At 53.6% G+C, this 26,287-nt stretch overlaps 1 protein-coding gene across 10 annotated transcripts in view; it reads right to left on the bottom strand.

The window, feature by feature from the left end:
• Positions 1–1,353: 1,353 nt before the first annotated feature.
• MYLK4 (myosin light chain kinase family member 4) overlaps positions 1,354–26,287 on the bottom strand; it is an 85,740-nt gene continuing 60,806 nt past the window's right edge. For 7 of the 10 annotated variants that reach the window (XM_047797249.1, XM_047797247.1, XM_047797248.1 and 4 more), the window contains 12 exons: positions 23,097–23,172; positions 22,397–22,832; positions 21,000–21,292; positions 19,690–19,795; positions 17,265–17,358; positions 17,090–17,199; positions 15,442–15,583; positions 12,186–12,256; positions 11,029–11,157; positions 10,111–10,263; positions 4,266–4,338; positions 1,354–1,851 (listed from right to left, as the gene is read on the bottom strand). In XM_047797249.1, coding sequence (XP_047653205.1) covers positions 1,777–1,851; positions 4,266–4,338; positions 10,111–10,263; positions 11,029–11,157; positions 12,186–12,256; positions 15,442–15,583; positions 17,090–17,199; positions 17,265–17,358; positions 19,690–19,795; positions 21,000–21,292; positions 22,397–22,832; positions 23,097–23,172 — 1,758 coding nt within the window. In that variant the 3' untranslated portion in view covers positions 1,354–1,776. Of the gene's footprint in view, positions 1,852–4,265; positions 4,339–7,874; positions 7,954–10,110; positions 10,264–11,028; positions 11,158–12,185; positions 12,257–15,441; positions 15,584–17,089; positions 17,200–17,264; positions 17,359–19,689; positions 19,796–20,999; positions 21,293–22,396; positions 22,833–23,096; positions 23,173–26,287 lie in introns of all 10 variants that reach the window. The other 3 variants (XM_047797251.1, XM_047797255.1, XM_047797254.1) reach the window with 3 other exon arrangements.

The following is a 26,287-nucleotide window of genomic DNA, read 5'->3' on the forward strand; positions in this document are numbered from 1 at the left end:
GCCGGGGGTCTGAGAAAGAGCCAGACGAGGTCTGCACATCCTGCAGGAGGCCTCCTGCTGGGCTGGTGGCGGTGGGGGGCGGGGGGGGGGGTCTGCAGCCTGGGACAGAACACACCCTCCACCAGGGGTTTCGGATCCGACCCCTGCATCCTGCTGAGCATCTGAGTGGACGCCAGCTCTCTGTGGGCCGAGCGTTAAGCCTACCCTGGCTTGTGTTTTTCCAGACTTGATGAAAACCATCAGCTAAAGATAGCGCAGCAGAAACGTAACACTCCCGTCACAGGGCTTCGCGCGCGCGCGCGTGTGTGTGTGTGTGTGTGTGTGTGTGTGTGTGTTTAGGGAAACTCAATTAAACATTTGAAGCAGAGTCACACAACAGGAACAGGAGGAACCAACCTCAGAAACATGCAGCGGCCCAGGGGGAAAGAAACGCATCACGACGTGGGATCGAAGCCTGGAAAAGCACACGCCCCGCGGCACTGCTCAGCCAGGCTGAACTCATCACACACCCGCCTTCGCCTGTGCTTCCCCCGCACCTGAAATCTAGGAACAGGGGCGTCGTACGTGGACTTCTCTGGGCACGTGATGAGAAGTCACTCGGTGGGATCGGAAATGGTGGCAGAAGCCAACCCATGTCCGAGCTGCCCTTGCCGACGGGGCCGCTGAGCAGGTCTTACTTGGTCTCATCACTATCGGGACAGCGGCAGCCTAGAACGATGTCAGCTAAAGAGAAAGGCATTCTTCTAGCTGGTCTCACACAGCAGGTGCTGGGGGTGGAGAGCCCGAGGGGTGGGCCGGCACTGGATGTGTCACCGCAGGGCCAGCTGTCTGCGCGGCCTCTGCTTCAGGAAGAAACGGCACGTGTTTCTGCCGTGGCCTCATGTCCCCTGTTAACTAGATGTGATGAGATGAGCTCAGAAGAGGAAGAAGCTGGCAACCAGCGAGAGAAGCTGTCACACCCCCAGGGCCATCAGAGGTGCCCCGGCCTTCAGTCCCCAAACGCTCCTTGCCCAGCGCAGAGCCACAGAGATGCCACGTGGTGAGGTCACCAAGACAGGCAACACAGCTCTGTTGCCCTGGAGACCGCGAGACCTATCTCTTCTCCTTTCAACGGTGTCCAGGGAAGCTCCTGGGGCTGTGAACACGCTTCCGAAGGCCGTGGTTGCAAAGACGAACTGTGAACAGATACCACCGCACCACCCGTCAGCACTGGGCAACCTCCTTCCTTCCAGGGAAGGTTCCATCAGGAGGGAGCGGGCGCGCTGACCAGGCACGTCCCTCATTTGAAGGCAGATCAGCTGCTCTTGGAGGAGATTTCAGAATAAAAGGAAGATGCCTCAGAACTCAGAGAGCGCAAGTTCCAGAAAGCAAATTCTTCATGGGCTGGATTCATGGTTTCAGACCAAATCAAAGCAGTAAAGCTGTAGACACCAAGTGTGCCAGGCTGCCCTGCACTTAGACTTTTTTTCTGACGACAGAGTCACCCCTTTGAAAGGCAATTCTCTCTCTAAATGCATCCAACCTGGTTTAAAATCTCAACTAAGTCTGGGGTGTGCCTGCTCCAGCGACCTGAGAAGTAGCAGGAATAACCTAGCCGCCGCCCCGGTGACTAGGATGGACCTTGTTAAAACTCAGGTGTGCCGAGGGATGCAGGTGTGTGCGGGGGGGGGGGGTCTGCCTGAACCCCAGGAACACGGCCCTGGATGCCCCCCCAGGTGACAGAGGAGCTCAGAGTTCAGGGCAGTGACCTCCCCTCCCCCAGAGCCACCATAGTCTTCATGGGGTCAAGGCATCAGAACTGCTGATTTTTCCAAAAATCCTCTCAAAGCAGCAGCAACCACAGCAGTTTTCCTGCAAAGCAAACAAAATATGACTCTTGTTAATTCAGCAGGGCTTTAAAAATTGTAATTAGTTGGTCGTGTCCCTTCGGAAAACCACAGACGACTTTTTATAATGAATGTGTGTCTGTGAGAAAAAAAAAAAAGAAAGAAAGAAAAGAAACCCCTTGAAGGACCCACCGCTTCCCAGAGCTGGGGGAGGTTTTTTGGGGTTTGGGGTTTTTTTCCTCTTTTAGTTTATGCAAGATATTTTAGTCCCGTTCGCCGAATCGGAGGACAAGGCCTCTTTGTTTCCTCCGAAGCCAGGCCAGCGCCACAGCGGCCGCCACCCGTGCGCCCAGCGGCCTGGTCCCGGCATCAAAGCCGGGCTGCGGACGGCCCGTGGGAACTTTTCCATTTGCTCTGTGGCCACCTGTGACCTGGGGCCGCCCCCGGGGGCCGCGTCCGCATCGCCCTGCAGACCCGGAGGTGCCCCTGGTTCCTGCCTCCCGGGCAGGGGCTGCGGGGCAACGGAAACGAGAAACAAAACGCCACCCGCCTGGGCTTTTGGCGTGTCCTCCGCCCGACCCGACAGAAGACCTCCGACCAAGTGCAGGCGTCTCCACGCCGCAGCTGACAGCGCCGATTAGGCCTTATTCCGACGGCCTGCGAGCTGCGCCTTTCCCACAGCCATCACCCCCAACCACCAGATTTTAAAAATCAATATTATCTCAGCGTTGGTTTTCCTCAGATTCTGTCTTTGCCAAACCCCCCGTCTCATCCTGGCAGGAAAGGCCGTGGGGCAGGATCAACATTCTTCTCGAAGGAGCGGCTCTCAGAGTTGGTATCTTAAGCTCACGTTTTAATCGGAAACAAAACAAAAGGGAGGGAGGCCCCCAGGAAGCCTCTGCATCGCGTGGACCGGCTGTGGGCCCAGGCGGCCTGGGACCCCCGCGGGGGACCCGGGAAGGGAGGGCAGCCTGAGCGGCCGGCGCCCAGCAGAGCTGCCCGGGCTGGGGGGGCTCCCCCAGCGGGTCCGGGCCAGAGGGACCAGCGCACACGCGGCTGTCTCCTTCCTCCTCGCACCCGTCACGGCCCGGCTGCCCCCCACCGCCTGGGCTGCGAGAGCCAACCTGCTTGGAAGGACTCATCCCTCTCCCACCAGCTCCCACTCTTCCTGCCAGGCCCTGGTGACGCGCTGTTTCCTCCTGTCACCCCAGAATCACCCCGCCAGGCCTCCAAGGGACCCCGGCGCTGATGGTGGGAAGGTGGTTTGTGGCAGACCCTGGGGTTTGTGGTCACTGGGGACGAGGCTGCCTCTGGGGGGCGGGGGGCGGGAGAAGGACCGACCAGACCCGCTGCCCGCAGACTCCGGGGCACCTCAGGGGGTGCCCAGGCCTGGGGAACACAGAAAGTCCCCCTCCTCCACGCTGTCCCCAGACCCCAAACCACCTTCTGTCCCCAGAGTCCAAGTCCTTGCTCTTTTTGACAAACAAGAATGGTCTTTGTGAGTAGGAAGCCAAAGCCTTCCCGTTGACGTCACGCGGTTTCTGAAGAGTGACAGCCAGCAGGAAGTGACCCTCACCTCAAAGGCCGAACGCTGGCCGAAGGCTGGCTTGTGACTTTCTCTGTGACTTACTAGTTTATTTCCACCTGATCTTTTTCTTCAACAGACGCAAGGCAGCTTCCAAGAACGTCTGCAGTCAGACGGCCCCTCGGGGTCAGAGCCAACGGGGTAGGAGGTGAGACGGGGCAGCAAGAACGCAGACGCCCAGGTCCTCAACCGGGAGGGGACGTCATGCTGGGCTTCCTGGAGGTCTGCAGAGCTAAGCGCCCTCGCCCAGGCCTCTCCCTTGGGCCCTTAGTTGATGGAACCCAAGGGACTGAGGCGTAAAACCCTCTCTCTGAATAACCATGACCGCATTCTAAGCAGGGCAGAGGCTCTGTATGAAGAGGGGGTGCCTCGGGGTCCGAGGGTGGGCCCAGACCTCAGGGAGCTCCGGGGGAAAGAAGCCGGGGCTGGGGAGGCAGACACCAGAGAGGATCACGTGACCCGGGGTGTGGTGGTGGGGCTCAGCCTCTGGGACCCGGGCTCCCCGCCTCTAGAGGAGAGGCACTGCTTCCTCTGACCTCACGCAGTGGCTGCCAGGATGCCCAGGGACAGTTTCTGTGTGGTTACTAGTCCCTGTGCACCCACGCACGATGCACCAGGCCCCGTCTCCTGGCTCTGCTCCAGCGATCTCACTGGAGCCACTCGACAAACGTAGGAAGTAAGACCACCCCACCCCTAACCAGGAAATGGGGGTTTCTCCACTGGAAGGTGGTGGAGGGGGTGCAAACACAGCAGTGCCCTCAGGGCCTTTTCAGCGGTGGAAACACGGCCCAGTGCCGCCCGGCCCCACCCCCACCCCCAGGCTCAAACAGCCGCAGGAACAGCCCGACACCCACCTTTCCGATGGGCACCTTCCAAAGGCTATTTGGCCTCGAGGTCCTGGGCGTCAGGGCAGCAATTCTTCCTCTTCTGGGAAAAAACAGAAAGCATTTGGGGGAGGATTAGAGCCTTTGCATCGGTCCCCGACTTATGATCTGAGGACACCAGAGGCAGCAGCGACTTGTCCCCACGTGGGACAAGCTCCTGCAGAGACAACTTGGAGCCTGAATGGCTGAGGGCCTTTGACAAAGGCCCTGACACCTCCAGAGCCCAGCGCTCGCGCCCCCCACAGCCCCCCAACGCTCCTGTCATCACTGCCTGGCCTCTAAGAGGCAGGGACAACGAGCTTCGCACCCAGTGACATTGGCTTTTACACGTGTGTGTTTTGTCAAAACTCTCTTTGACAAACACTCGTTTTGACAAAGCACAAGAGTCAAGACTGACCACAGGATGAGTCAGACTCAGGGGCTGCTTCTCCCAGGCGCCCTCTAAGCCAGCAGACAAGGCTCAGCGCCACCAACAGGCTCACAAGGACAGAGACGCCCTCCAGTCTGGGGCTTGAGACAAGCCATCTCGGAGGAGGTGGCATTAAAGTGGCCTCAGACACCCGGGGCTGATCCAGAAGGAGCAGGGGCAGTGCTAGGAACCCAGCACTGGGCACCTGGGGCTGGCAGGCCCTACCGGGTGCTGGGCTGATGGGGACTCTGTGGTCAGGAATAGCACCATTAGAGCTGAGACGGGGGGAACGAGGATGGGGTGAACTCGGGAGGAGAGCAAGCGGAGGCTGAGAATCAGCCCAGACACGCTGGATTTGTACCCTTCGACGGCCGCACCTGCAGCATGCGGACGTTCCAAGGCCAGGGGTCAAATCGGAGCTGCAGCCAAGGCCTACCCTGCAGCCACAGCAACACCAGATCCTGAACCCTTGGGTGAGGCCAGGGATGGAAGCCACGCCCTGGCGCTGCAGAAGCGCTGCCAATCCCACCGCGCCACAGCGGGAACTCCAGCTCAGATGTTGTTTTCTTAGCTCAGCGAGTGGGCCGAAGGGCGCGTGGGGGACGGGAAGGAGAGGCAAAGGGAGGGATGAATCAGGTGACAGTTGTCCCGCTTTCCGTCCTCCGGCCCCCCAGCCTGGAGTCCATCCGCAGGCAGGGATCAGCTCTCAGAGCTTTGTCACTGGCTCTGCTCCACCCCGGCGGCAGCTGTTTCCGATGGAAGGTGGGTCACGGGTGGGCGGTGGACAGAAGAGCGGTGAGCCCCACAGCAGCGTGAGCAGAACACAGAAGGCGGAGACCTTCAGGGCCTCACTGCCTGAGAAGGGAAATCCTTCTTAGAGTCATTGATTATAGGTGATTGACTCACTGATTGATGCTCAGTGGTTCAGAAACAGGAAGGGCTTTGAAGCACGAAACAATTAAAAGAGAAGTTCATTCAAAAATTTTCTAAGAAGAGTTTAGATGTAGATAAGTCCATAGTTTGGATGAGACTGAAATTTTCAACCTAAAGTTAAATTCCGATTCTACAGAACAGAGAACCAAGATCATTTCGAAAGGGAATCTTTAGGAAAACATCAGTCGCCACGGTTCACTGAAAAACAAACTCTGTTAAGCTGGAGGATCATCTTCCAGTAATGTCGAAAATGCCCGGAACATGCCCGGTTCCAGAAACGTCACACGGCCGCTTGACCCAGCAGCCCTCCACCAGGACGGTGAGTGGGGACCACACCTGGTCCAGAGCCTGTGTGCCACCTGTTCCCAGTGGGACATGCCGGACGACGAGATGGGGATACGGCCATGCCGGCCCGAGGCTCGGTGTGAGGATTCAAGGAGCTGATTTTCACAAAGCAGTTAGAACAGTGCCTGGCACCGTGCTGTGTAATTTTAACTTTCGTGGTAACTAGCTGGATTTACACAATGGAATTTTCTTTTTAAATTCTCAGCATTCTTGAAATATCTATTCATCTCAGGTACCAACAGTTGGATCGAATAACAAAAAGGTGATTTTTGCTGTTGTTGTTCCGTGGTTTGAAAAATATTTTTAAACCCTTTTCAACTGTATGATGTCATTAATTACCTGCTGTGGTTTTTCCACACTGTCCACGGCAAAAGGTGTATTTGGAAACCCATAGGCTTTTGGGTAGAAACACTTCGGTGGAAAATCGGCCCAGAATAGGCTGGTAACCCTAATAAGCAGTTTATGCAGTCTGGGTAAGGCACCAACTAGGCACTAAGCCTATTTTTACTTGACATCAGTACCAATTATCAAGGAAAGGTATATTCAGACACAAATAAAACGTACGACTGATGCTGAATTTAGACGGGAAGCTAATTTCAATAAAAACTGGATGTGGAAAAAATGAATACCCGTAGCACAGTCATTCCAAGGTTTTGGTCAGTGGAAAAGCTCCGCCCCAAAGCCCCTGGGGCCGAGGGGCAGAGCTGGGGGAGGGGAGGGCGCCCAGACCTGCCCGGTGTCCGGGCTCGACCGACCGCTTGTCCCTCGGACGCTCTGGCGGAGCTCTGTCCCCCTCGAGGCCTGATGCAAAGACAGCCCACGGCCCCCCGTGTGCCCTGCCTCGTTGACCGCCCCAGATGTTTCGTCAATTTCCTTGAATGCTACGCATCTGCTTCTGGGCCGCTTGTGTCCCCCGCTGGGATCAGGAGGGAGGTACCCTGGAGAAGGCTCTTCCAGTCATCCAGGTGGCCGGGGTCCTGGGCCAGGGGAACCAGGGGGACGCCCAGGGCTGCCCAGATTGCAGAAATAGGGAGGGAGAGCCACGTGCAAACTTGGAGCTAAGCTGCATGTGAGGCGCCGGGACCGAGGGTGAGGGAGGCGGACGAGGACGCTCTGGGGTCTGGTCGAGGCCGTTGGAGGATGGGCGAGGACGAGGTGAGCTGGGGACACGTCGCCGTGAGCTGTGGTGTGGGTCGTAGACGCGGCTCGGATCCCGCGTGGCTGCGGCTGTGGGGTAGGCCGGCAGCAGCAGCTCCCATTCGACCCCTAGCCCGGGAACCTCCAGGTGCCGCGGGTGCGGCCTTAAAAAGATTTAAAAAAAAAAAAAGTGATCACAGAGTTTGGGCTCAATTACCCTCAACTCCACACAGGCTCCTCGAGTCTTTGGTAAGAATCTCCTTCAAACACACTTGCAGTCATCTCCTGACCACACTAAACATCGCAGCTTTGGCGCCCAGAACCGACCCAACCGGGTAAGCACAGAGGTTAGAATTCTGCGTTCTGTTTCAAGGAGGACACTTACCCTGAAGGTACATTAACATATATTTTCCAAAACTGTACATGCGTATATATGCTCGGCTGTGTGTAACGGCGCACGCACGTTCCGGTGAGATCTAATTCACTTCGCAATGGATACAGGGATGAAATAATAAACCTAATAAACAGGCCTGCTGAAAATAACACTCTACTAAGCACCGTAATTAGCATTCATTTAAAAACACACAAATGGCTCGATAAAAGCATCTTTAAGCAATTTAACACTAGCACAAGATTGGAAGGCTGGGGCATTAGTGAGAAAGAACTTCACTTAAGGCTCAGGTGCCTGTGGCATCTGAGCATCTGAAGACTGACGCTGACCGGCAAAGGGGAGGGGAAATACCGAGCACGGTTACCTGTGTGCTGAGCCTGGAATGGAGCTGGTGGTCTGACAGCCAGGGGTGCTTCAGGGCTTTACTCGCACTTATTCTCCAGCTAAAGGGAAAGGCAGGCAGTCAGGAGCGAAGACCCAGCCCAGGCGAGCCTGGCTCTGGCTGCTGCCTTTGGGAGACCAGACGGCCCAACGCCAGATTCCCAGGCACTTCTGTCTTTTCTGGAATTGCGGTCAAGGACTGTAGGTTACCGTCCAAACCCATCAGGTAGCAATATTGGTAAGACAAGCAAAGCAGGGAATTCGGAATGCTTGTTAATGACTGAACATCCACCTTCAAAGAAGCCAGTCATACATCTATTCTTTTTCAGAGTCTTTTCCCGTAGAGGAGCTACAGACTACTGAGCAGAGTCCCCTGTGCTGTACAGTAGATGCCTGCTGATTATCAATTTTATATATAGCAGTGTGTATGTATTAACCCCAAGCTTCTAACTTATCCCCTCTCCAACCTCTCTCTCCCCTTCAGCAACCACACATTTATTTTCCATTTGTGAGTCTGTTTCTGTTTTGTAAATAAGTTCTCGTTTACAAAAGAAGTAACCATTCTTGATGGATGTCTGAACTTCATAAATTGAATGTCCATCAGTCAGTTGAAGAATAAGCAAGTTTGTCATTATAAGAACAAAATTCTACAGTGATTCTTGATGGCTGCAAAAGCAACATGCATATTAAAACTTTTGAATAATATGTATTACCAAGGTTTGAATTAAGAAGTTTTGAAGAGTCAAATAGAGAAATCGATGGTGAATTAATGTAATATTGAGAAAGAGTGTATTAGAAACTCTCGAGCCAGTAGAGGTGTACACATCAAAAAATATGAGGAAGAATTATAAACATTATATTACTTCCTACTTCTAAGCTTTGTAAACTTGTTTTGTGTGCTAATGTTTATTACAGTAAATGAGATAATTTTTCAAAATAAAAAATTATGTATGTTTGTTACATTAAATGAAATAACTTTTCAAAATAAAAAAAATAAACCGTCTGAAGTCTGCCTTCTGAAAGAGTATTAAGTAGTTTCAAGCAGTCATGAAGCTCAGTTTGTATAACTACTTCAATAAAATTACTTGATCAGATAACCAACTATTTAAGCATAAAAAGAGGAGACGAGTCTTTAGTCAGTGAAGGATGACATGGTGACAACATCACGAGCAGGACCCTAAATTAACAGACATGACTTTTTTGAGTTCCTGTCGTGGCTCAGTGGAAAGGAATCTGACATCCATGAGGACACAGGTTCCATCCCCGGTCTCGCTCAATGGGTTAAGGATCCAGCATTGCTGTGAGCTGGGGTGTAGGTCGCAGGTGCGGCTCGGCCCTGGCCTTGCTGTGGCTGCGGTGTGGGCCGGCAGCTGCAGCTCTGATTTAACCCCCAGCCTGGGAACCTCCATGTGCCGCAGGTGCGGCCCTAAAGAGACAAAATAAATAAATACATAAACAGCAGTAAGATACTAAAATAACAAAGTAGGTACTGTTGGCCCTGAAGTCTTAAATGTTATCTACCGATGAACATTTCAGACGAAACCACCTGAAAAGTGTGTTTGAAAGTCTAATCAAAACCCACCCCTCATGATTCTAAAATACAAGCCCCTAAGTTTCACTATCACTCTTCTTCATCCACTGAACTCGGAATTATGTGGTTTTAGCAAGACAGAAATAGAAGGCCAATTAATACAGAACGCGCTCGGCCTTGGGGGAGGGCTGACTCCTGTTGGTTATCAGTCCTGTCACTTCACTGGCCAGTGACCTTGGGCAAACTACTCGGCGTCTCCTGCATCGCAGAGAGATGCGCGTTTCACCCACGGAGGTGGGGGGCTACCGAGAGGACGTCTCCGAAGCAGTGGGCCCAGGCCCTCCAGTGAAACCACAGGCAGGTGTTCGGCTCCCCGGAGTCACACTCGCCTGGTAGATTGGAAGGGACCCGGGAGTAACTTATCCCAAAGCTCTCCTTTCGAGGCTGAGTCCACTGAGGCCCAGCGAGGGACCTCACTGCCGGAGCCTCGAGCAAAAGGCAGAAGGAGGGAGCTGTGCAGCCCCGTCCAAGCCTCTCAGCGAAGCCCTCGCAGGTCTCAGGAATCTGCGTCCAGAGCACCCAACTCGTCCAACTCCAGCTCTGCACGTGCGCGCGCGTCAGAGACGTCGCAGGCAAGTGTCACTGCCTCGCTGTTACCCTCCTTCCTTCACACAGGGGACAGGATCACCTCTTCTCCTTGATCAGAAGCTTGGAGATGAACTCCCGGGCCTCCTCCGACACGTCCTGAAATTCTGCATCCTCAAGGTCCCACCTGCAGGCCAGGATGTTGTTCAGGGTCTCGGTGTCAGTATCTCCCAGGAACGGGGACAAGCCGCTGAGTCTGTAAGACACAGCATCCGGGTGACAGTTTTCTAAACCCCTCAGGCCCTTTACCGAGGGATTGGCTTTGGGGGTCTGTCGTTTAAAACTGAAAGAAGGCCAACAGCCAACAATGAAGTATAACTTTTTTTTTTTTTAATGGCTGCACCCAAGGCATATAGAAGTGTCTGGGCCAGGGATCAAACCCATGCGTCCGCAGTGACCCAAGACGCTGCCGTCAGTGGATTCTGAACTCACTACGCCACAGTGGGAACTCCAGGCCTAATTTTATAATACGTTTTTGCAATTGAGAAAATGCTAGCTCTCCTACCCTGACGCCTAATCAAACAACGTCGCGGTGAAGGCGGCAGGCAGCCTCAGCTATGAATCTCATGGCACGGCCGCCTCGGGCAGCAGGAAGCAGCTGGCAAAGTGCTGCCACGACCTCAGATGGCAAACCCCAGCACGGGGACCTACAAGAGGAAGCCTACTTAGTCTTTCAGGGAGTCGGGACATGAGTTCGGGGGTTTCTTTTCATTACTTCTCGGGCTCTGGGTGCTGTCCTAGAAGTCAAAGTGACTGGCGCAGAAGACTCGCTTTTTCAGAGGGTGTACAGGGAAAGGCTGTAACCCCCTCCCCACGGGGGTCAGCAGGACCTAGGAAGCCCCAGAACATGTACAAGCTAGCTACTTCTGAAAGACCTAAACTGGGGCTCTTATTCAAAGCGGCAAAAGCCCGCAGAGCAGGTGCGGTGCCGGCGAGCGAGGGCGGGGCCGGGTCTGCTCACAGCATGTAGGCGATGACGCCCACGCTCCACATGTCCGTGGGAAACGACACGAAGTCGTAGTTGACCACCTCCGGGGCGAGGAACTCGGGCGTCCCAAAGTTCACCTTCAGCTTCTCTCGGGGCTTGTACCTGGAGTTTGGGGACAAGGGGTCCGCCCATCAGAAGTCAGGGCAACTGAGAGGAGGCAATCGCTAAGCACACCAACGGCAGCCTCTCGGCGAGCTTAAAACCAACAGACCTCCAAGGAAGTCACGTCCTGGAGAGACAGCGTCTACGACTGCAAAGAAGCTTCCTCCTGCAAAGCCTTTTTTTTTTTTTTTGTCGTTTTGCTATTTCTTGGGCCGATCCCACGGCATATGGAGGTTCCCAGGCTAGGGGTCGAATCGGAGCCGTAGCCACCGGCCTACGCCAGAGCCACAGCAATGCGGGATCCGAGCCGCGTCTGCAACCTACACCACAGCTCACGGCAACGCCGGATCGTTCACCCACTGAGCAAGGGCAGGGACCGAACCCGCAACCTCATGGTTCCTAGTCGGATTCGTTAACCACTGCGCCACGACGGGAACTCCTGCAAAGCCTTAACACTCCCAAACGGTTGTGGAAAAAGCCGCCCGATACTTAGAATGCCTGAGTTACGGAATAAGACCGGGGGGGCAGGGGTGCAGACTCTGACGGGCAGATGGCCGGCATCAGCCTGTCTTAATGAATAAATAGGATGCAGTGATTTACACCCATTTCACATTCTCACTGATGCGCTGAGGGCCGTGTAAACTCTGTCCTTTAAGAAGCATATCTGTGCCCGAACCCTTTCCAGTCTTGCTTTTCACGCTTAATTTTTTTCAAGTAAATCTCCTCTTTGTGGACAGAACAAATGTGAAAGACTAAGGCAAGCTCCTACAAATTCGGAATTAATGTCTCCAAATGTAATAGCTGCACCGTATTCGGTTTTCACAACCCCTATTTGTCCTGCACGCGCCGTCGAAACTCCGAAGCGCTCACATTCTGAAGCCAGGGAGGTAAAGCGGAAACATAATTTTTGTTAAGCTGATTCTAAACAAGGACGTGAAACCGAGGTTGTCGCAGATGTATCTCTGCAGAGAAAGAGGAGCAGCAGGCTCCCCAGCACGGCTCACATCCCTCCGTCCAAACTGACATACCTTCTGGCCAATCCAAAGTCAATAATTTTTATTTGTTTAGTGTCGCGATTCACACACAGGATGTTCTCAGGCTGCCGGAGAGAGAGAGACACATTAGCAATGAAAACAACGATCCCTCACCCAAATTGTCCTGAACCACAACTAAAAATACAGCCATCCTCAGGAAAAACACATCAGGCCTTTCACTGTGGGGCTGGCTTGTCTGCGTGGGTATTTTCTCCTTTAATTATGTGGTGGATGAGGTTGTGGGTCGCCTGCCAAACCCCCCGTCCGCGTCTGCAGCTGAGCAGAGTGCGTGAGTTCAGGCCGGGGCCTCCTGCCTCGGGACTCTGCAAACGGACTGGTGGAGGCCGTCTCAGGCTTGACATCTGCCCCCCTAAAATTATTAAGTATGAATTTCCCCTTCTTGGAGGAATCGTTTTCCCAAGGATTTATGAGTTCCAAGAGAAAGGGCCCGATTCATTTGGGCCATCGCCCTGAGCAGGCGGGATAACGTGACGGCTGCCGGGCCCCGATGCTCCCCTCGCGCGCCGTCCATGGGAAAGTCCTCTGGAAAATGACGGCCCGCCCGCCCCCGCTCGCCCTTCATTCTCGACAATTCCAGAAGTTGGCTGAGCTCGGCCTCCGTGCCCAAAGCCCTTGACTGAGTGTTCCCTTGGAGTCGGACTCAGGAAAGTCGTTGCCCCACCAGAGGGACGGTCTCGGGGTGAAAGTGGAGAAGGCCAGATGATGCTGCGACGTGGCGTTCACAGAATGACTCCCAAGTATATTTGTTAGGATGGAAAAACTGAGATCAGGGGAAAGCAAGGGATTTGATTCAAAGTCAAGGTCACCCAAAAACAGAGAGCGTTTTCAAAGAATTGCCTGAAACTCCCGAGGTCTCATTAATCCCAACTTTCCCTGAGCGCTGGGACTCGGCCATGTTGCCACCCCTCCCCGCAGTCCACGTCCCATCCTGTAGGTGGGATCACGGCTGCGCTTCCCCGCCTGTCTAAGTAGAAAACAGGCTAGAATGAGAGCAGGAACACAGGAACCCTTTGTGACGTGACCCAGTGTCTCCTTGTCAATATCCAGTAGCCCACTGCATGGAACAGAATGCCTGCAGAAACCTTTTTCTAAAATGTCTCTAAACCAGACGTCTGGAAGCAAAGGTGACGTGTAGAGGGGTGGGTGCTCTGTGAGAGTATGTGGCCTCGTGCTTAAATAACTGATCAATCACATATAAAGCTGACCGATTGCCAAAGAACACGATGACATGAAAAAACGTGTGTGCAGAATGTAAGGAAACAGCTCTGAAGACACTTCCGAAAGTTAAATTGTTTTCTATGTGAAATTAAAGTATATTCACTGAATAAGATTTGCAAAACACTCACAAAAAATGTACAGGAGACATTTCTAAGCCACCCCCAATCCCGCCTGCACAGTGACATGCATTCAGTATTTTTGGCCCTTTTCCTTCCAAGGAGCTTTCTGAAAAGGATGACTGGCCCTTAATGACTCATCCAGCTGTCGCCTGTATTATTATCTTTACGTACAAGCCGTAACTAAACTTGCCCATTGCAAGTGCTCCGTCAGCATTATGAAGCCACATAGGGAGCTGTTTGACTTACGACGGGTCAGGTCCTAGTTCCAGCTGCCAATCAGACCCCTTTGGGGACGTCTGCAGAACATCCACGTGCAATGAAAATGCTCCGGGAAAAAAATGCGTTATCAAACCAGCTCATAGCCGCAGGCTTTGCTAATGGCTTTTAACCTCTGACTTTGTCATTTTATATACCGCTTCCTTCTTCCCTGAGAATGGGAGAGGCAAGGCTCATAAATCAAGACAGTGAGGGAAGCCAGGCTATAGGAACAGAGGCCCATGGAAACCTATTTAAGGAAGTTAAATTTATTTAGCTCTGCACTCCCTGATGACTTGCAATAGATGGTATTTAGGCAGAATATATATTTGATCTCTCTGTCATGCTGTGCAAACAGGGAAAAGAGAAGACGGCTGAGCCACCCAAGAAGATGGACTTTACGACCTTAGAGCCCGAGCTGTTGGGCCGGGTCTTTCATCGGTGGTAACTGTGCACAGTCCGGTTCTAGGGACTTCGTAATGGGAGAGGGCGAAAGGGAAGGCCGTTAAGTCAGAGGAGAAAGACGCCGGGGCCCCCTGCTGCTCACATGGGCTCTCCATCGCTCCCAGTGTGGTGCCCGACGCCACCCGCTGCCCTTCTGCCCCTTAACCCTAAGCACCTCCCCTCCGCCTGCCCTGTTTCCCATCCTGCCATAGGTTCTCCTCTGTGCTCCAGCAAGCCCGTAGAAAAACAATCCCCAAAGTCCAGTGCTTCCTGAGAGATTTTAGGAGAGTGCTGTGGATTCTTGGAGAGCTGGAAAGTTGGACTGCTACCAGGGAATTCTGAGTTAGCTAAAATCCTCCCACTTACTCAACCTAAAGACGAAAGGATGCAACAAGGATGCCATGGAGGAGGTGGTGGTGGAGGTGATGGTGGTGGTGGAGGTGATGGTGGTGGTGGTGGTGGTGGTGGTGGCGGAAGTGATGGTAGTGGTGGAGGTGATAGTAGTGGTGGTGGTGGTGACAGTGGTGGTGGAGGTGATGGTGGTGGTGGTGGTGGTGGTGACAGTGGTGGTGGAGGTGATGGTGGTGGTGACGGTGGTGATGGTGGTGGTGGCGGAGGTGATGGTGGAGGTGATGGTGGTGGTGGCGGAAGTGATGGTGGTGGTGGTGGTGGAGGTGATGGTGGTGGTGGCGGAAGTGATGGTGGTGGTGACAGTGGTGGTGGTGATGGTGGTGGTGGTGGAGGTGATGGTGGTGGTGGCGGAAGTGATGGTGGTGGTGACAGTGGTGGTGGTGATGGTGGTGACGGTGGTGGTGGTGGTGGCGGAAGTGATGGTGGTGGCGGAGGTGATGGTGGTGGCGGAAGTGATGGTGGTAGTGACGGCGGTGGCAGTGGTAGGGGAGGTGGAGGCAGAGGTGATGGGGGAAACCATCCCCCATGTGAATTCCTTTAACGCAGGCAAGTTACAAGACTCTGAGAAGCTCCCCCTAAAGATGGAAACGTGCACACATTAGGGGTGACAGAAGTTGGGAGCGGGGAGACGAGGCTAAGAATCCAGATGTTTAAATTCGCGAGTACACAGCGACAGGATCAATTTCCCAAGCAGGTGTCCAGTCCCCAGCAGGGCCCCCAGATCCGTGGGCGGGGAGGGTCTGGGACGGCTGGCATTTCAAGGCACCCGGAGCACGGCCCACCTTCAGGTCCAGGTGGAGGACGTACATCTGGTGCATGTGTCTTATCCCCTCGCAGATCTGCCTGATGAACAGGATGGTATCGAGCTCGGTCAGGCTGCAGTTGTCGTCAATGATGCGGTCGAACGGCTCCCCTCCGTCCACGCTGCGGGGACAGAGTGGGGGACGTCCTGAGTCGCCACCCCTCGGCGAGCACAGGCTCTCGTGTCGGAGCTCTCTGAGTCTTCCGGGAGACTGTGCAGCTACTTCTCTGCCTTCTCAGTTCTGCGTCTCTCACTCTGAAGGCCCCTATATGAGCCACCAGCAATTTCACAAATGGGAATCTCAAAGCCCCTTCCTTTCTTTTCTTCTGGGGGGTGGATGCAGTGCCTAGAGCATGTGGAAGATCCAGGGCCGGGAACTTAACCCGCACCACAGCAGTGCCCTGAGCCGCAGCAGTGACAACACCAGGTCCTTAACCCCTGAGCCACCAGGGAGCTCCTTCAAAGCCCCTTGCACCAGTGGCTCTAGCTTTGGAGCGAGACCACACCGCCATTGCCTGAGGTATGTGGAGGAGAGAGGGGATGCTGAAAAGGCGGTGGGCGAGGGGGAGGGCCAAGTCTAAACCAAGGGGAGGGTAGACTAACTTGAGTGATAAAGTGCTTCTGCGTGGGCGCTGCTGGCTATTTCACGACCCCAGATTCCTTATCTCACAATGATAAGCAAAACCCAAAAGCAAAAACTAGAAACACCCATCCAGCGTCGGTTAGAGTGGCTCACTTTCTAACTAAACACTAAGTTTCTACAAAAGTGATTTCATTTTTCGGAGACCTAGAATTATTTGTATTTATCGGAAGTCACAAGAGCTCATAAATATTTCCATCTGCATCAGCTCTAATAAGGTACTGCCTAGCTTCGGATGCCCCGGGAATTACTTCCTCTTGGAGTTAGTTCTCTCTGAAATTTCAGAAAATTTTTGAGAGAAATGAATTTATTCCTTAAAAATACTATTCCAGGACTCATCTTAGAAGAGCAGAGCACATTAAAATACACAAAGGTGATTGTAAATGAAAGATCCTCAGCCCTATTTAGTAAAAGCTTGGCATGAACGTTGTCTTAGCAATTAGTTGAAAGTGAAAAGACAGCTTAAGTATCACTTTCTGGGGTTTCCGTGGTAGCTTAGTGGTAATGAACCCAACTAGTATCCCTGAGGATGCAAGTTCGATCCCTGGCCTCGCTCAGTGGGTCAAGGATCTGGTGTCGCCGCGAGCCGTGGTGTAGGTCGCAGACACAGCCTGGATCTCACGCTGCTCTGGCTGTGGTGGAGGCCGGCAACTGCAGCTCCGCTCTGAACCCTCGCCTGGGAACTTCCAGATGTTGCAGGTGTGGCCCTAAAAAGGACAAAAAAAAAAAAAAAAAGTCACCCTTCCCAGGCGACCCAGAACAGCATTAGGCTGGAGTTTTGACAACACAGCTCAGATATAAAGCTGGACCCGGGCCGCCGCCCACCTGCCCGCCTCGTATCTGCAAACCCGCACGTGGAAACGGCTGTGGATTCCAAAGTGATTTCCTTCCTCGAAGGGATGGGAGTCTGCCCGCCCCCCCCGCCCAGCACGGCTCGGGGGCAGGTCAGGGCCCTGGCTGAGGGGCGGGGGCGGGGGGGGGCACGTACTACTCCAGGACCAGGACGACGTCGTGCTTAGACTCGAAGGCGTCGTACAGCTGAATGAGGTTCACGTGGTCCAGCTGGTTCATGACGCTGATCTCGTTCTTCGCCTCGTCCTGCAAGACGAAGGGCAGGCTTAGTGCCTGGCAGACACCGCGCGGGCAGCGCCCCCCGGGCCTACCTTGTCCTTCGCGCCTCTGGTCTTGATGATCTTGGCCGCCAGCTTCAGGCCTGTGGCTTTCTCTTCACACTTGTGAACCTGGCCGAAGCGCCCCCTGCCGGAGGAGAGACGGGGCCCAGCGTGAGGCTCTGCCCGCCGGGGCTGCCCGCCGGGGCTGCGCTCCAGCCCTGCCCAGGGGCCAGGCGGCGGCCGGGCACCCCCCTGTAGAGCTTGAGCCTGTTACGCACTTGCTGTGGCCAGTGTCCCTAGAACAGTGTTCCGTTCCGATGCACACCACTCACTGGCATCAGAACCGGGGAGAGGGGGTCCGGACCCTACCCCAGACCTATGACGCAACAAGGCAGGGGGACCCCAAAATCTGCACCTTTGCAGCACCCCTTGGGTGATTCATAGGCACCCTAAATCTCTAGAACTCTGTCACAGAAAAAAAGCGCATCTTTCTGAGTGCATACAAATGGACTGAGCGAGGCTTTGCGAGCATGTGAACCACACAGGCTGCAGGTCAGGCACATCGAGTTATTTCCGGAAACTGCGTGTAAATAAATAAGAAGTAATAGCAACATTGCATATTGACTCATATAATCAAAGATGCATATTACATAATCACCTGTGAGATTTTTCACAGTTTAGCTCGGATATAAATTTAAATATACTTCGTAAGAGTGTTTCTTACAAATGTCGTCACGCACACCGCGAACAGCCTGCGAATTGGACTTGGTTGCTGTGATTCCGGATTTAGTAAAAGAGCTGGAACCCAGGTGCCTGCCTGGGGGCGGGGGATCGCCTCACCCAGGAGCCAAAGGGGAGCCTCCCAGGCCCACGGCTCCCTGGGGACCCAGAGGGGAGAGAGGGTCGCACGGCAGGTGGGGAGGCCACCACGTCCCTCCCTACCCAGCCCCACCCTGGAGCAGAAGCCCATGGTCCTGGGGGGTGGGGGTGACATTACTGTAAACACAGCCAGGTGTGACTTCAATCCCACCCACGGCTCCAGACCTGGTCTTTCTCCTGGGCGGGAACAGAGCCCAGGAGCATCAGACGGGGCCACCCAGTAAGAAAAGGCTTCTTCCTCTTAATTAGCAGCGGCCCCCAGAAGGGCCGGTCCCGCGGGGGTACCACGTCCCCGTCTAACTTCAGGCCACCCCTCTGTCCCCCTGGCCCGCTTCCCTCTGCAAGGCCGTGAGTGATGTGGTGACCTCACAGGCTCCCCACTGCCCCCCAGACTGATACCCTCAGGCTGGCTGAGCATAAGCAGCAGGGACTCTAAATGCCCTACAGGCTGTGGGAGAGACGACCTGCCGGGAAATGCAGGGATCCTCTGGGCGCCTCCGCTACCAAAAGTGAAAGAGAATTGCTTGTATCTTGACTCTCCTACTGCTGGAAGGAGGGACACCAGCTGGTGACGGTTTGCCTTTTCAGGCACATGTACCCCTTTGACTGTGAGCCTCTGGCTTACTCACTGAGCCCAGAGCAAGGTGCCAGGCAGCTGGTCTCACCTGCAGGCCACAGAGAAGACCCAGCACTGCCCAAAGGGGCAGGAAGGAAACTCTAGGGTCACCAACAAACTCGATCAGAAACACACACTAACCTGGCAGTTGTTTCAAAGCCGCGTCTGCAAACAACTCCCTCTCCTTTGGAGAACAGTTGCTGCCTTGCCACCAACGTCCCTCAAAACCCCCAAAAGCTGCTGCGTGCAGTGATCCCACAGAGTCCTGGGGCTCCTACACCTGCTTCAGACCCCTCTCCCTCCCTGGCTCGTCCTCACAGGCGCGAGAAGCTAGCTGAGGACCAGAAAGTCCAGGCAGTTAAGCTCTCTGCTCCCCTCGCCCCATGTCACATGGATGCGCTGATGGGGTCAACTTACTAAGTTAGGCTTTAATTACAAAATCCCGTGGGGGCTGTGCCGAGGCAGGGCTCCCCACGGATGGCCCTCCCCGGGGGGCCTCGACCCCTCCTTCTCCAGGGAGCGCGCGCGCGCGGATGTCCCGCCAGCGAGTCCTTCCGTGAGGCTCGTGGCCCCCTGAGATGGGCAAGAGTAGCTCGTGACCACATAAACGCAAAACCGGCAGTGAGCGGCGGTGCGGCACGTGCACGAGAAAGAACGCCTTCCCTCGTCTCTACGGCCTGCTCCTCGGTCTCCAAGCTTCTGACCCACCTGGCGACTCCCACCAGGTGCCGCTCGCTTCCAGGCTCGGGACGAGGCGGAAAGCGAGGCGGAAATAAACGTGGACTTCAGACACAGTCGCCGCATCGACCTGCCTGGCATCAGCGACAATTTTTGCAGAAACGGTGAAAGTCCTCTTAAAACGTTTATGACGTTTCCAGTTCTCCAGTCGAGACTGGCGAACACTTTCTGAAATCCCCGAGACCCTTCTCTTTGCCAGTGCGCCTCTTTGGTTGAAAGAGGGTGAAGCTGAGCGCCACTCACCCTCCGAGGATCTCCGTTCTGCTCACGGTGTAGAAGCTGGTGACCGCGGCCTGCTTGGCTGTCACGATGCGGTGATCGAAGGGGGCGGCGGGGACCAGGCCGTCATCTGGGAGGTGAGAGAGAGGCCACGTGTGAAACGGCCCCAGGTCCCAGCCTGGGCCCGAGCGCAAACACGCTCACTTAGTAAGAAGCCCAACAGGCCATCTGCTTTATTCCCAATGATCCGGGAAATACCCATTTTTGCTGCGTGTTTTGCTCACGAAGGTCGTGATCCTTAAGGTCATGTTAAGGTCACGAAGGTGACACCTGACACCTTTGAGAAAAGCTGTCAGGACCTCTGAACCCTGGCGCCTACCTCCTTCTGGGCTTTTAGAAGCAGCCGGAAGTCTCCAGCCCTGAAACAGTCCGACAGGTGAGACTTCCAAGCCTGAGACAATCACATTCAAAGCGGAGAAACTCTTTGACCCGTTTTATTAAAAAGCACCACTGATAAAGTCCGTTATTTTAATTAAAGCAGAGAGGAAAAATGAAAATGAAAATGTCTTTATGTCAATGAAAGATTTGATATTACTATATATGACTTTCCAAAATATTTCAGCCCTTATTTAAGATACGTTTAAGGCACAAAGATGAATTTTTCCTGGCTGGAAATAAAACACCCAGTAAAACTGGCTAAGGGTATGGTCCCCAGCTCTCAAATTTCTTCCACTTTCTACCTTCCAGCCCAAGTGATTAAACTCCAGTCCACCTAGGTCATCAGTTCTAAAATACATAATTACTCACTAATAGTCACCCAGCATCCTTTTTTACTTTTCACCGGTTACTGCTGTTAAAAGCTGCTTTCCATGAACCTACTCATGATCCCCCTTATTCGCCGTCTAATAATGATCACAATTCATTAATACCTACTGTGCAGCCTCTCACGTGCAGGCAAAGGGAGAAAGCGAGGCAAGCAGTTAATAACTTTGCTTTCAAAAGCTGACATTTATTCAAAATGTAATTCTTGAGCACTTCTCTTGTGCTGGGCCCTCTGCCAAGCGTTAACATTCTTTAAGACGCGGTTAACGTAAATCTCCAGGCATCTGGTCGGATGGGACCCTCTCCCCTGACACCGTGAACATGCCGAAAACGAGGAGGTCGTGAGAGAATTCCCCTGGTGGCATCCATCTCTTTGGAACACCCCCCCCAAAGCGACTGGGTTACACACAGTATGGCATCAACGTGGCTGTGAGGCTACGAGGGGTTCAGTCGGAAGTGCCGGCTGCAAGAGGCTAACAAGCTTTAAAGGCCGGGACAAAGGCGTGTCCTACCCGGTGGGTCTTGCTGCCCCGGGCTCTTGGATCCGGCTGCTGCCTGGGCTTGGCCTTGGCTGCTCCCCGCAGCCTGCCGGGTTTCCGGTGTCCTCCTGCGTGCATGTCCCTCGCCTGCACAGGCCGCGTCGATTCTGCTCTTCTTGTTCTCCTCCTGGACCGAGCTCTCGGCCGCTCCTCTCCGCTTACTGCCGCCCGAGGGCTCTGCGGGCTCGGCGTGCGGCAGAGCCGGTCCTATCGCTGAGTTTCCCGGGGTGCGTGATGTGGCAACAGCTTTTATGCTGCTGATACACCTGGAAAATAAGAGCCGGCCACAGTGCTCAAACTTCCCAGGAGGACACGCTCAGCGATTAAACTTCTGAGAACTAACGCTTCCCCAGACGATGCTGCCGTGAAGGGATGTGAGCTTCGCGAGAGCGTTGGTGACGTCCGTGTTGGGGGGGGGGGCGGGGCAGATGCGTCCCGGACCACCTCACTAGTCTGGTCTTCATCCGTCACTTCCTTCCCTTAGAGGAGAGAGAAATGACTGCACGACGGTCTCTGAATGGTAGCAGCAGTGAGAGTGAGTCTTTACTGGTAAGAGAACTGACTTATGTCAGTTTTCCAGCAGCTCCAGATCTTAGGCAGCTCTGTGGTGATGGATGAGTAAACATCAGCATTTATGTTTAATTCTTGGAAAGTGAGACTTCTCTACAATTAGTTTCCAGATTATGTTATTTTAGAATGAAATAAGAATTACATCTTACATTCCTAAGAAAGACCCCGAGTGTCTGGATGTAGATACGGTTTGTTCCAAGTAGGTTCCATGGCTCATCATAACGTACAGATTAATGCATTTTAATTGGCTACACAACTGCCTGGACAGCTATCTGAAACTGCAGTCGAGGAAGAACTATCCTCACAATACTGGGGAACCAGCCCACTTAGAAGCTGATGCACGTGACCACTGCTCAGTTCTTGATCTGAGGAAGAATGAGCTCGAGATTGCTAAAAAAGACCATTTTACTTGATCTTTAAAAAGGACCGGATGGGCGTTCCCTGGTGATGAGTTAAGATTCAGCACGTTCACCACTGTGGCCCGGGTTCAATCTCTGGTCTAGGACCAACACCCCAGATCAAGCCACTGCACGGTGCGGCCAAACCCCCACTGGACGTGGGCTCCTAATAGTCGTTATCTCTGTCTGTCACTTGGCGGGAGATTCAGAAAACACTCAAATGCCCGAAAGCATCACAGGCAAGAAGAAGAATGGATGGCAAGAAAACTCGGCCAAGAACGGTCCACGTGGCTTCTACACCACCGCTTTAAAGCTCGCTTCAGGTGTCTTTTGGCTTGGGCTTCAGCTGAAGGGCACAGAGAGCTACAGGGAACTCCACTGCGGACGGCGCTGTGACCCTACCTGTCACCGACGTGCTCGCCTTCGGTCTGATCAGTGCACTGCTCGTCACCTGAACGCTGGTCCGGCTCCGGCTCACCTGGAGTCTCGGACCTGCCCTTGGCCCGAGCTTCCCCGCCGCCAGGCTCCTCCTCAGAGCGACGCTCTTCGTGCCGCCCTTCGCGGGCCGGACGCAGGGTTCGGTCCGCACGGCCCTGCGCCTCTCCCTCCCTGGCACTCGGTCCCTCTGGGAGCGAGACGTCCCTTCCGTCTGCACGTCGTCTGGACTCTGCGGGTGTCCCTGGAGCGAGGTCTTGGACTCCGTCGTGGGGTCCTTCGGGAGGAGGGGCGGCGGACCCCCTCTGAGCCGCAGAGGCGGGGGTCTTCTCGGCAGGTGGCTTGTCGCATTCGTTACCCGTTTCCGTCTCAGGGGAGGGCTGGCTCTTCTGGGAAGGTCTCTCTAAAAGCCACCACAGGACACACGGTGGTTTAGCCAAGGAGGCACACGACCAGTGTCATTTTGGCTTCACGGACTGGCATCTCTATTCAAGTTTCTCTTTGCGGGAAAGCAACGTGGGAATGAATGCGGCCACTGGACGGACCGTGGGCCCCAAAGACTTCCCAGTTCGCGAGGAGTGAGACTCAAACCAGTCAAATAGACAGTCACACGGCCTCCCCCCAGGCTGGCTTCATGAGCCCACACCTGTCTCGGAAAAGGGGTTACCTGAAGGGGGCGCTGTCCTCTTGTCTTCGGCAGGTGCTGTTTCCAGGCCGGGGTGTGACCACGCATTCTCCTTCGCCTGTGGACACACGATTGGTCATGAGTGATCGAAGCCACACGCCCTGTCAGGGTCTCTCAACCTCAGCACTTCTGACCCCTGGGGCTGGACAGTCCTGCGGGACGGTGCCAAGAAGGCCTGGGGCCTCTGCCCGCCAGCCCTCTGCAGTAGCCTCCCTCCGGGGTGTAACACCCAAAACTGCCTCCAGAAACTGGTATCTGACTCCCGTGGGCAAACTCACCCCAGAAGGAGAACTACTTTGCGACACAGTTCACAGAAAAATGCCAAACTCATCACTGAGAGGGCAGAACAGTGTGCGTTAACGAAGCCCTGCAGAGGCTAGCATATCTGAAAGCAGATGAACCAGCTTTTCTTTCTTCTTTTTTTCTTTTTGCTTTTTCTTTTTTGTTTTGTTTTGTTTTGTTTTGCTTTGTAGGGCCGCACCCGACACACATGGAAGTTCCCAGGCCAGGGACTGAATTGGAGCTACATCTGCTGGCCTACGGCACAGCCACAGCAACATAGGATCCAAGCCGAGTCTGCAGTCTACACCACAGCTCACAGCAACGCCCGGGTTACCAACCCACCGAGCGAGGCCGGGGATGGAACCCACATCCTCATGGATATTAGTGGGATTTGTTTCTGCTGAGCCACGACGGGAACTCCTGACCTCGCGATTTTAAAAGAAATTTTATAAAACTCCAGCATTGTTTGCCAAAGAAGGCCCATCCTCAGGAATAGATTAAAGGATGTTGATAACGTATACGTCACCCTTGACCTCTGTTTATATTGTCTTGATATCGTTCACATATAAACCAAATAAAAAGGAGAGGCTATCTGTGAATGGGTTTTATAAACCAGAGAGTAGGAGCCCAAAGAAAGCTTTCATAAAAGGAGCTCTCACATGGCTTAGAACAGATGGCCCTGCTCCTAAGAAGATAAACATTTTCCTCACAGCCTGGCTTCTCTGAATTAGCTTAGCAAACCCTTCTGAAATACCACATCAAAGGTAAACATTAGCCCAATCCACCAAATTATCACAAATTCTGAAGTTATGCATATTATAAATCAAAGAAATTGTGTGGAAGTCCGAAGAATCAGTCGTTTGTTCTTTGGAAAGAGAGCAAAATTTGCCCGAGGGTGACTTGCGAGCATGAAGCTCCCCAAAGCGCAGCTCAGAGACGGCGGGACACACTGGGACCGCACTTTTAAACAATCCGAAGGGCAGCCCAGTAGGTTCAGAGCATTTCCATTTTTCAGATAAAGACCTCCAAACACAGAGGCATGTTTAGTAAATCTGGAAAACCAAAGTTAGAGATTAGACCCATGGAGTTCGTAACTTTCTCTTTTAAGTGAAGGGGCAGGAAAACGTCCCTGGGCTTCCCTCCTCTACGCTTGCACAGCCTCAGCACACACCCCACCCCAGGACAGCAGGCAACACTTCCCCAATCCTTTTTTCTCATCAATTTCCCACCAGGCCTCAAATGGGCAAAAAGACTGATTAATCTTTGAATCCCTGGCACTTAGCCAAGAGACTGATGGTGCTGGTGGTGATGGTGGCAGTGCTGGTGACGGTGGCGGTGGCGGTGATGGTGGTGATGGTGGTGACGATGATGGTGGTGGTGGTGAGGATGGTGACAATGATGGTGGTGGTGATGGCGGTGGTAATGATGGTATTGGTGGTGAGGATGGTGGAGGTGATGGTGGTGATGGTGGTGGTGGTGAGGATGGTGACAATGATGGTGGTGGTGGTGACAATGATGGTGGTGATGATGATGATGGTATTGATGGTGGTTATGGTGGTGGTGGTGATGGTGGTGGTGGTGGTGAGGATGATGAGGATGATGGTGGTGGTGGTATTGGTGGTGGTGGTGATGACGGTGGTGGTGATGGTGGTGATGATGATGACGACGATGATGGTGGTGGTGGTGATGGTAATGATGGTATTGGGGGTGGTGGATGATGGAGGTGATGGTGGTGAGGATGGTGGTGATAGTAATGGGGTGGTGGTGATGATGGTGACAATGATGGTGGTGGTGATGATGATAATGGTACTGATGGTGATGGTGGTGGTAGTGATGATGGTATTGGTGGTGATGGTGGTGGTGGTGAGGATGCTGAGGATGGTGGTGATGATGATGACGATGATGATGATGGTGGTGATGACGGTGATGGTGGTGATAATGGTATTGGTGGTGGTGATGACGGTGGTGGTGGTGATAATGGTATTGGTGGTGGTGGTGACGGTGATGGTGGTGGTGGTGATGATGATGTTGAGGATGATGGTGATGATGATGACGATGGTGATGGGGTGGTGGTGATGGTAATGATGGTATTGGGGGTGGTGGTGAGGATGATGACGATGATGATGATGGTGGTGGTGATGATGGTATTGGTGGTGACGGTGGTGGTGGTGGTGAGGATGTTGAGGATGGTGGTGAGGATGATGACGATGATGATGATGGTGGTGGTGATGACGGTGATGGTGGTGATAATGGTATTGGTGGTGGTGGTGACGGTGGTGGTGGTGGTGGTGACGGCTAATACATACTGAGTAATGACTACACATCAGGCACATTTCTAAGCACATCACATTGGTAGCCAAGTTGTTCCTCATGGCAGCTCTTTGGGATCGATACGCTCAGCCCTATTTTATAATTAAGTTGGGTAATTTCACAGTTATATAATTCAGAAATTGTATAACCAGGATTCTAACTCAGTTGTCCGCTTCAGTCTGTGCTACTGAGCTATATAGTCACTATGAAAGGGAAATAGAAGATTATAGGCAAGGTATATCATTATTAATTTTTTTTTTTTTTGCTATTTTAGGGCCGCACCCATGGCATGTGGAGGTTCCCAGTCCTATGCCACAGCCACAGCAACACGGGATACTAGCCATGTCTGTGACCTACACCACAGCTCACAGCAACACTGGATCCCCGACCCACTGAGTGAGGCCAGGGATCGACCCACGTCCTCATGGATCCTAGTTGGGTTCACTAACTGCTGAGTCATGAAGGAAACTCCTATCATTAATATTGACTGAACAGCTACCATGTAGCCAGCACCACAGGAGACCAGAAAAAGGATTAAAAGAGAAGGGTGTAAAATGAAAACAAATTAGTAAAGAAGTAAA

Source organism: Phacochoerus africanus, chromosome 9 (assembly GCF_016906955.1).
Source record: "Phacochoerus africanus isolate WHEZ1 chromosome 9, ROS_Pafr_v1, whole genome shotgun sequence".
Classification (NCBI taxonomy): Eukaryota; Metazoa; Chordata; class Mammalia; order Artiodactyla; family Suidae; genus Phacochoerus; species Phacochoerus africanus.